Source organism: Wolffia australiana, chromosome 9 (genome assembly GCF_029677425.1).
Source record: "Wolffia australiana isolate 7733 chromosome 9, ASM2967742v1".
Taxonomy (NCBI): Eukaryota; Viridiplantae; Streptophyta; class Magnoliopsida; order Alismatales; family Araceae; genus Wolffia; species Wolffia australiana.
Genome location: NC_135843.1, coordinates 5,482,502 through 5,493,432, shown reverse-complemented (window position 1 = coordinate 5,493,432; position 10,931 = coordinate 5,482,502). Strand labels below are relative to the sequence as shown.

The 10,931-nt window shown below is 39.9% G+C and overlaps 1 protein-coding gene across 3 annotated transcripts; it reads left to right on the top strand.

The window, feature by feature from the left end:
• Positions 1-2,376: 2,376 nt before the first annotated feature.
• LOC144707929 (U-box domain-containing protein 11-like) lies at positions 2,377-5,636 on the top strand. 3 transcript variants are annotated; one of them, XR_013582592.1, is made up of 3 exons: positions 2,377-3,335; positions 4,966-5,101; positions 5,390-5,636. XR_013582592.1 is itself a non-coding variant. In XM_078581207.1 (2 exons), the coding sequence occupies exons 1-2, from the start codon at positions 2,439-2,441 to the stop codon at positions 5,017-5,019; spliced, it is 951 nt and encodes a 316-aa protein (XP_078437333.1). In that variant the 5' UTR covers positions 2,377-2,438; the 3' UTR covers positions 5,020-5,374. The 3 variants fall into 3 exon arrangements, 1 of the variants encoding a protein (XP_078437333.1); XR_013582591.1 differs by having other exon boundaries at positions 5,387-5,635; XM_078581207.1 differs by lacking the exon at positions 5,390-5,636 and having other exon boundaries at positions 4,966-5,374.
• Positions 5,637-10,931: the final 5,295 nt, after the last annotated feature.

The window sequence follows — 10,931 nt, the reverse complement described above, 5'->3', positions numbered from 1 at the left end:
CTGCCTTGGTCTCAGGTAGAAGCTCCTAAAGATCAATACTTGCAAATACCCATTGAAACCTAAGGCCTTTCTTGCCTGATAATAAGGCCAAAAAGCAACAAAAGAAGACAAAATTGAATCTGTCTGTTCTAGGTTCCACATACATTTTTTTTATCATTCTGCGTAATTAAGGATAATGACAGCGTTATGGAACAGCTTGAACATCTATAAAATATCAGGTCACAATACCAAACTCTAACCCTGCCCACTACCAAAATATGTATTCATCTTTTCGCTCACTAAAATATTAATATTTTAAACTTTCTTATTGACCCCGTCCCTTAGGATTTTCCTAGTCAGTATAAACTAGCACTGTGCTCCCTCTACATGTTTTGAAATCTCCACTGTCCAATAACGATATATCACCCTTCACATTGCCTAAAGCTAACTAGAGTTTTCCACGGGCTGTAGGATTCCTTGAATGATATAGGTTGTCATTGTTGCTGAAAACTATAAATCATCCTATAGTTGTGCTTCTAATAATACTGTTGTGTAAGTCATCGTAAGTTTTCATAAATATCAATCCATATACCTTGGGCATCAGAGTTCCTAATAGTTTTTGTATAAGTGCTTCCTCGCCTTTTCCATTTCTGAAATCCAAATTTTGAGAATTAACTTACCCGTCTGTCAGATAGATCATTCCTTCATTAAGAATGATAATATCTGCAACTTAAAAAATAACTTGCATTTATTCTCATTCTGAGTGATATTGTAACAAAATTCATTTAAGAGTATCTCCATAGTATGAAAAACATGTGGACAAAAATGAAAGATACATAAAAGACATTTAAATACAGGATTTGTAATATCCCTTTTTGGGTTAAAGTACAACAAATAGTCATGGGAGTTGTCTAACTTGAATATCTTGATGGGAGCCTCAAAGTGATTAGTTATCACATAAAAAATCTGTATAACTTGAGCAACCTCTGATTTAGAGATTATGACATACAACCAATCAAAATACGTCTAGAAAAATATGTGACAATACTTGGCTCCCTTATGTCACCATAAAAATGGGGAAAAATGTGAATCGCTTTGATCATTCAATGATTGTGTACCACCGAAGTTTGGTACACAAATATCTGAACATCAAATCTATTGCAACATAAATATTTGACTTGCATAAAGAGTGGTACCCAATTGAAATATTTCAATGCAAATAAACACATAAAATACAGCAAGTAAACACACAAGATACATGAAATTAGTATCAAAATTAACACATTATTTGTGATTATCATTAAGGCTCATATGACGAATGACATTGGAGTCCACTCCACTGCTGAAATTTTAGGAGGAATGATATTTTTGGAAGATGTAAATTTTAGGGGGGGTCAGAGTTATCTCTCTGTGATAGGAGATAACCCTTTTGAAATATAAACTCATATATGATTGCTTCTATAGAAGCTGCCAGAGGTGAGTGGTGGATAGTTTCCAGAAGGGCGATGGTGACTAGTGCTGATACAATGTCCTTCCAGCATGATTCCCTAGTGCTGATAAATTTCCACTTGGATCTCTTAGAAAAACAACTCCTTAAAAAGAATGTTATTGCATAACGTTATCACAATAAAAAACTAAAATAAGGCTTAAGTTATGAAGTCAAGTTTCTGAATCTGAATGTTAGTAAATGAGTTTGTTCAGCATTCGTTTACTAGAGATGATTTGATTTGACATTCGACCAGAGAATCTAACAGAGACATTATTGTCGAGATTCTTACAAAGAATTAAGACATTCCGTGCCTCCGGAGAGTGCTTTTTTGTGCAAAGCCACTGACATATCTAGTGTCTTTTTCGTCCCGGGGTCGAAACGACTTTCTGGCTTTGAAAAAGAGACCCTTTGAAACGGGCCTGGCCTGTGGCCCTTTACAACTTTTAAGATAACTTATAACCAAACCTACTGAAGAGTGTATCTTTAAAAAAAAAAAATTAATGCACCACTCACAGATGTAGACATCTGGAATCAATGTCCTTGTTATTTAATTAAAATTCTGCTTCCAACTTTCGTAAATTCAGCAGTAATATCTTAACCTCCCATGTCTGCTCCGCAGGTACAGTTAAAACTGTGGGCCCCACATAGCGTTGACCCATCCATTTCAGATGGCCAACCCGATATATCCAAATAATATTAAAATCCACAGAGTATCTTCAAGCTAGGGAAACAATTAACATATTATTTAATCAATGCTTCAACTTGCAATTAAAAAAAGCACGTGGTTCAAATCAAAAGCAAGCACGTGTTTACATGACGTCATCCTCACACGTGCCAACTGGGCCTGCTCGCACGTGCAGCGTCGTCTTCTTCTTCATCATCTTCTTCCTGTTCTTGTTCTTGTTCTTCGTCTTCTGTAGCAGTGGACCGATCGATCGATCGATCGATCAATCGGAGTGGCGACAGATCGATGGAAGGAGGAACAGTGGAGCGCTACAGTTGCAAGAATCATTGTTTCTGCTGCGATTCCTCGCAGGATTTCCAACTATCGCAAGAAATCGCGCGGCGAATTCATGCCCTAGTCGAAGATCTCGAATCGAACGCGGCGGATCTGCAGCGACGAGCGGCGACGGAGATCCGTCACATGGCAAGATCCGACGCGGAAAACCGCGTCGAAATCGTCCGCGGCGGAGCCCTAGCGCCGCTGATTTCCCTGATTTCTTCCTCCGATCCGCAAATCCAGGAGCAGAGCGTGACCGCGATCCTGAACCTGTCCCTGCGCGACGACATCCGAGATCAGATCGCGGCGGCCGGCGCGATCCAGCCGCTGATCCGGGCGCTGCGGACGGGAACCTCCACGGCGAGGGAGAACGCGGCCTGCGCGCTGCTCCGCCTCAGCCAGATCGAAGAACAGGGTCTCGCCATGGAAATTGGAGATGCAATTCCATGGCTGGTGGAGCTTCTGGCCACGGGAACGCTCCGGGGGAAGAAGGATGCTTCCGCAGCGCTGTACTCGGTCTGCTCGACCATGGAGAACAAGGTGAGGGCCGTGAGATCGGGAATTGTTCGTCCGCTGGTGGAGATGGTGGGGAATTCGGAGTCGGGGATGGTGGACAAGGCGGCGTTCTTGCTGTGCTCGCTGGTGGTGTTCTTCGAGGCGGCCGAGGCGGTGGTGGAGGAAGGAGGGGTGGGGGTGTTGGTGGAGGTGTTGGAGGTGGGATCGAGGAAGCAGAAGGAGATGGCAGCGACGGTGCTGCTGCAGATTTGCGAGCAGAGCGTCGGATACCGGCCCGTCGTCGGCCGCGAAGGGGCAATCCCGCCGCTTGTCGCGCTCTCGCAGTCCGGCACGGCCAAGGCCAGGAAGAAGGTACAGTTCTTTACCTTGCTGGAAATTCAGGTTCTTTGGGTGGATGAGGAATGGGGGGTGGGATTGGTTCTTACCCTTGTCTAATTCAGTGGAAATTAAGGTTTTTTGGATGGATGATGACTTTAGGATGGAATTGCCTCTTGCATTCTCATTCCCTACAATGGAAATTCAGGTTCCTTGGGTGGACGAAGATTGGGGGGGGTGGAATTGGCTCTTACCTTCGCCGGAAATTCAGGTTTTTTGGGTGGATGAGGAATGGGGGGTGGGATTGGTTCTTACCCTTGTTCAATTAAGTAGAAATAAGGTTTTTGGATGAGAAATGAGGGTGGAATTGGCTCTTACCTTTGCCGGAAATTCAGGTTCTTGAGTGGATGAGGAATTGGGGGTGGGATTGGCTCTTACCCTTGTTTAATTCAGAGGAAATTAAGGTTTTTTGGATGAGGAATGAGGGTGGAATTGGCGCTTACCCTTACTGGAAATTCAGGTTCTTGGGTGGATGAGGAATTGTGGGTGGAGTTGGCTCTTACCCTTGTTCAATTCAGTGGAAATTAAGGTTTTTTGGATGGATGCTGACTTTAAGATGGAATTGCCTCTTACATTCTCATTCCCTACAATGGAAATTGAGGTTTTTGGATGGATGCTGACTTTAGGATGTAATTGCCTCTTACATTCTCATTCCCTACAATGGAGATTCAGGTTCTTGGATGGATGATGAATGGGGGATGGAATTGCCTCTTACATTCTCATTCCCTACAATGGAGATTAAGATTCTTAGATGGACAATGACTTAGGATGGAATTGCCTCTTACATTCTCATTCCCTTCAATAGAAATTAAGGTTCTTGGATGGATGATGAATGGGGGATGGAATTGCCTCTTACATTCTCATTCCCTTGAATGTAAATTCAGGTTCTTGGATGGATGATGAATGGAGGATGGAATCCGCTAGCCGTCGTAGATCATGGCCTTTGAATGGAAATAGAATGAAACCCCGTGTATCAGTTGTTGTTACGTCGTCACAGTCTTGGTCAATTACTCTATTCTTACTCCTCTTGCAATTTGTCCCATCATCTGTTCTGTCCAACCCCTTGAAAGGGATGTCTGAACAAAGTACACGTTTAGCCCTGTTCTGTCCATCCCACACTGTAGTCCGTCATCTGTCCCGGAATCCTTCGTCATCTTTTAGACGGATAGTGATAAAGTTCGGCACTTCCAGCAGACGATGATGAGTGACCGCGGTTTTTTCAATGAAGGTAGCATGATAAATGCTTTATCCACAATTTATTAAAATGAAGGCTGACATTGGGGTTGGTGTCTTTCGTCAACAGTAGTCTGGTCATCCATAATTTGTCAACGTCAACAAAGGTTGATTATGATTAAATGATAATACATTGGTTAATAGTCCATCCAAAGTTTGTCAATGCCATCGAGTAGTTTATCATCTCCAAATTTCCCAGATCAGTGGTTACGTATGCAGATGTTCTCAACCAGTGATTCATGAAAATTTTCTGTTGATCATGTTCCTCAATAACAAACTAAAAAGTTAATCTTTTTATGAAAGTTTGTTTGATTTGACTACCAATGTTAAAATAAATTATTGCGATGGTCAACAATTTTGTTTTCGATTTCAGGCGGAGACTTTGATCAGGCTGCTACGGCTAGCCCGTGGTGGGAACAGCATATGAACGGCTATCCATGTAGGGTGGTCAATCGGACGGCTATCCTGCTGAGCATTTTGAGTGCTTTGGAATGTACATAATCTAGAAGGTTAGATACAGCATCACCACCCTCCCCGGATGAAAACATCATCCACATCCAGTTTTCGTCATCGGCATCGTTATCGTCATCGAGAAGAGCTTGTGTGACGATGATGATGCCGATTTGAATGGTGGATAACAATGACAAGAATGGTGACGGCGGAGATATGGATGACTAGATGATGTGGCAAATATGGAGGAGTTGGATGAAAAATATTAAAAAATGTTGTAAATTGTATATTTGTGTGAAAAGATAAATATATTGATATCCTCTCTCTCCTGATTACTGTGGCAGCAGTGGCGATGGCAGTGGAGATAGTGGTGCTGGCATCTACAGCAGAGAGCAACGGTGACATCTGTGGTCTACACAATGGTTGTGTGCAGATATATAAATATATACAGAAAGATACATGTATATATCGATATATATACATATAGAGATAGAGAGAAAGAGATAGAGAGATGAGAGAGAGAGAGAGAGATATCATGTACAGGCACATACTTTATGAAATAAAGCTAGAAAGTTCTGGAAAATTCCTATAGATATGTAAAGTTCATATCAGCTCAGGGAAAATTCCACATACTTTGACTTAGTTGCCATTTAATTATCTAAAAAAAATAAAAAATGTGTTTACTACTGAATAACGTTAATATTTATACAATAAATGATATCACACATTATTTGAATAATTTACATGCATAAAATGTGTAATTGTGCAAATGCACACCATCAGATTGGGATTTCCTAGTATCCACGTGGAAACATATAGTTGATGGATTTTCTGTCAGTATGTGGACACACTATTTGAATAATTTGCATGCATAAAATGTGTAATTGTGTAAATGCATGCCATCAGATAGGGATTTCCCAGTATCCACATCGAAACATATGGTTGATGGACTTTTTGTCAGTATTTTTCTTCATTTCATGGAGTTCCCTTTATATAGAGAACTAGTGTATGCCAACCCCAACCTCGATATCGGATGACAATATCAGGATGGATGCTGGACTGGATCTCAGAAATGGGCTTTCCGATATCCATCCATACCAATATCCTGATGCTGGATGATGATATCGGATCTCGGTTGCTGCAGTACCAATATCCGATACCATTATCCTGATGCCGGATGACGATATTGGATCTCAGTTGCTACAATACCGATATCCGATACCATTATCCTGATGCCAGATGACGATATCGGATCTCAGTTGCTACAGTACCAATATCCGATACCATTATCCTGATGCCGGATGACGATATCGGATCTCAGTTGCTACAGTGCTGATATACGATACTGTTATTCTTCCCAGTATTGGCATCCAACCTTGTCTCAAAGGTTGGATGACGATATCAGATATTGACGTCAGATATTGGTTATTTGGATATCTGATATACAAATTCGAAATATGTCTTAAACAATTTTTCGTACATAACTAAGCTACAAGAAGTCAATTATACTGTTTCGTTGAGTAAATGATTTTTGAAAGGTTTTACTTCACATTTTTCTTATGAAATCACACTTAGTCTGGTCCAGTACAAAATGGGCCTGTTTTATGTCACAATGGAGTATGTTATGGGCCCATTAATTATAGAGGTCTGGCATCTGGTTTAGGGCATGGAATTTTTTAACAACTATTTGACCAAATCTATTTATACTACCAAAAACTTGTTATTTTTTCTATATGAGTAAATATTCCTCTTCATTTAAACCGATATCTGGATATCGGATATCCCCGGATAACATTTTTTTGGTACGAATTTTGATATCCTATATCCAGATTTTGATATCCAATATCCGGATATCGGATTCGATATCCGGTACCGGCATCTGCCCTGTCCGGAGCCCCGCGATATCCGTCCTGATATCTGATGTCGGCTGGATATTTTAATATTCGTTTGATACCCGATATCAGAAACCACCTTGATTTCTACCAGATGTTGGATATTGGTTGTTCGATATCAGATATCAGAGGGATATCGGATAGGCAATCACTATAGTGTACTGTTGATTTCTTGTCAGACCATTCAGATTCAAGGTAGGATTGATTAATCTTGAATATATTCATATATTATCTCTTTAAAAATGAAACTGTAATAATAAAATGTATTTGTCTCATTGTCTTTGTCTCATTCTCTTAACCGAACCATTCTCAATAACCAATTTCGTGGACATCATGAATTTCTGGATTTTGGAAAATATATAAAAACAGTCCTCATTCTCCAGTTTTCTGTTTTATTTTCCTTCATTTTTTCATAAATTTAAATCATCATACGAGAAGATTTTTAGAATGCCAAAGTCGTATTCTTATTTATCAAGAGAGTATTTGATTTATTGATAATTTGATCCCTTCTCCTCCAACCTTCCATCCCCTCATTTTATACTTCTAGTATCTTATCCTCGTATACATCCTAAAACTTAATCATTTAGTCATTCATCATTTAATGAGTTTGTCCAACCTTCCATCCCCTCATTTTATGCTTCGAATATCTTATCCTTGAGAACATCCTAAAACTAAACCTTTTAGTCATTCATCACATACTGAGTTTTTCACTCACAGAAATCTCTTTCATCATTTAATATGAGTTTTATTATCCATGCCAGCAGGTGTTCCAGTGACCCATGTCACCTTAGTCATTTCTCTCCCTTCTCTCCCCTAACTCTCATTTTTCTTCCTTTTCTAAGCTTTTGGCACCTTCCATATTTTGCATTATTGAATGTTTAATTAAGTTATGACATAATATTATTTAATTGGTAATTTATGGAAGGTTATTCTCAATGGATGGGATTAAGATGTAGTATAAAGAAAAGCATCAAGTGAGATTGTGGATCCTGAAGCATTATTTTCATCTATCTCGGGACTAAGGGATGAGTATTGCAAATAGTGGATGTATGATTGGTTGACCAACATGTGTGTAGACTACAGAAGGACATCATCAACAGTCTCAGAGTTATTCTTTAAGAGTGTTCAAAGAAATATTTACTTACTTTTCAAAGTAATAAATTAGATATAAATGTTTAATTAATGAGAGATAAAATGGTAGACACAGGCATATTGATAGATAGAGAAAAGAGGAGGAAATGGATGGGAATGAAGGGGGGCTTACTTTTAAATTCCTAAGATGTCAAAATGTATTTATTGAGCTCCTATGTTTCTCTCCTAACTCAAATCTAAAGAAATTATATTTTTATATTCCACCAAGATCAGATATTTTTACTAAAGAAAGGGATGAACAAAGCGCCAGGACTTCATAATACTTACGCCAATAAGATTAGCTAACCACGGTTCTAGAGAGCCATGTCCTTCTGGCTTGCCTATCGTAGAACAATATGAAAACAAGGTCCTATAGGAAAGAAGACAACATTTTAGATAAATTATGACACTTAAATGCCCTTCTATCATTCTTTAATTTATCTCCTTGTCATTTCTTCCTCTTTTTTTATTAGTCTTTTATTGGCAAAAACACGACAACGGTTATGACCAACCCAAGGGTTGTGCATGTAGAGCGATCCAACCCTGCCCTAGATGTCACCTAGGGGGGGTTTTGTATAATAAGGTTTAGTGCTTAGAAGATCTTATAAGCGTGGAGTGAGTGTAAATATTCCAATTATGCACGGACCCCATTCGCATACACCCATGACACAAAGGAAAAAAATACAATATTGATACCACAACGTGTTGTAGTGGATGAGACCTCAGTTGTTAGTAGCTCGTTCATATCCCCCAAAGTTGGTGATGCGTGGAGCAGGTGTTACTTTCACGCTCATCATGTACCGTCTTGGAGGTCCACGATGGGTACGATGTCTAGGCAGGACACTTGTGATTCCTTCGATCCTTGAACGAGTCACATCATTCACTCCCGTCGCTAGTGTTCCACACAATACACCACTCATGGGGGTCGTCGGGCACAAGAGTCGTACGTGTGTGGAGACCTGGCAGGCAGAGTATCTCAAAACGATGGCTGCCTTGGGCCTTCCGGGAAGATACTCCCTGGTAGTATATAGGGAATGGGTGGGAGAGTATTTCACATAGTTGGCAAGGGCATCATCCATTTGGTTATCCTCTTGCAGCTGGTGGCGAATGATGGTGAGGCGTGTGGGACACCATGTGATGTCTCACCATACTCTCTGAAGGTGCCACCAAGAGTATTAAACTACACGGAGCATCTCAACAAAGAACTCTGCTGAACTAAAATAGTGCAAAAATATCTTTTTGCAATTCTTTTTGTATGATTTTGATGTTTTTTTATCCAAATCAAAGTTGAACCTGAATCTAATACCACCGTGGGTTCCTAGAGGCCTTGATTTTGATGAAAAACTCAAAATGATCCACAACAAAAGGTTTTAATGAATCATAACAACATCAACAAAACTATGAAATGAATCACCTTGGCACGGATCACATTCATGATTCATGTGATCCTCGAATGAGTTACATCAAACCGCTGCTATGTGCAGCCTCTAGAAATATCCATGTGGTCCTCGGGACATCGAATCTCCTTCTTCATGTTAAGGAGCTCCATTCCACCTCTGTTTTTGTTGTTAAATTGTTCGATTGCATCAACAATGGAGAGGAGCCATGGGGAGAAGGGAGAAGAAGATGAAGGCCCGTGAAAAACTCTGGCTTGGGTGACTATTTTTCATAAAACCCCCGCAACTTAAATATATCTTCCAACATCCAAAGACCATTTGTGCGTGACCCTCTAGGCCCATGTATCAGCCCAATAACCTTTATGGACCTTCCAAATTAATTAAATATATCATCATATAGATTAATTAATGTCAGATCAATTTGACCCAATTGATAGGTTGAATCTCCAACATGTGAGATAGTAAGCTACACATTGTGCTCTAGAATACAATAGTGTGTGTATCGATTCACTCATGAAACATGTACATCATCAGTTACCTTGTAGATATAGACGTTCATCCACTTGATTCTCTTAGGATGACTTTAGGTATCGTCAACTGTCAAATGCAAATCGATCATTCGAGTTAGAACTGATGCATTCGGAAATCAGTGGAGACCTCTTCTCTGATATTTCACTACCTTGGCCACGGACTTCATCACATCTTTTTCCTTGAGCTATCTCCTCTTATACCAAGGGTGGGAGGTCCCATATTGACTACTCAATTGTCTTCATGAACTTCTTGATGCACCTGAACTAAGACCATTTTAAATCCCTTGATTAGAGTATTGTAGGTCATTATCAAAGTACAATTGTCCTTCCACAAGACATATTTGGTGCCTCAGGTCTAAGGAACACTTACACGACCATGACGTAAATCAACCTAATTGAAAGTTTGGTAGAATACTGTTCAGAGATTCGTACGAATCAATTCAATGAACTCTTTCCACAAAAGAGCACCCACCATATATTTAGTGTCTCCACATTAATGACTGTGGGACCGGCCATATTCATCAAATGAGTGAGTCTAGATAGTGTTATTCTATCCAGATGATTTGATGTTCTTCTCAAGTATCATTCTGATAACTTGCAAATCATCATGTTTAATTGATGAATTTTACATTATATGTGTATGTTTTAATGACCATATTTGCATGTTTTAATTTGGCACGCGCAATCGATTTGCCGCGTGCATTTAATGCACGCGGCAGTCAAAATGCGTGTGCACTAATGATTAATGAAAAGCCGTTTTGTATTTTTTATTTTTTTATTTTAAAGCAGCGCTGATGGGCTGACGTGGAGCGTTTCTAGCCGTTTAAACACAGCGATCATTCTCCAATGATGGTGCGCTGCGAACGCGGACAACGATGTGTCAGAACGCGATCCGAGAAGGGGGAAAATGAGAAAAAATGAGCCAACCAATCAGAAAAT

Bases quoted from the DNA above. Each gene is read 5' to 3' on its own strand.
- LOC144707929 (XM_078581207.1), top strand. From the start codon at position 2,439: ATGGAAGGAGGAACAGTGGAGCGCTACAGTTGCAAGAATCATTGTTTC. The intron at 3,336-4,965 runs GTACAGTTCTTT...TTTCGATTTCAG, and splicing joins CGGCCAAGGCCAGGAAGAAG to GCGGAGACTTTGATCAGGCT.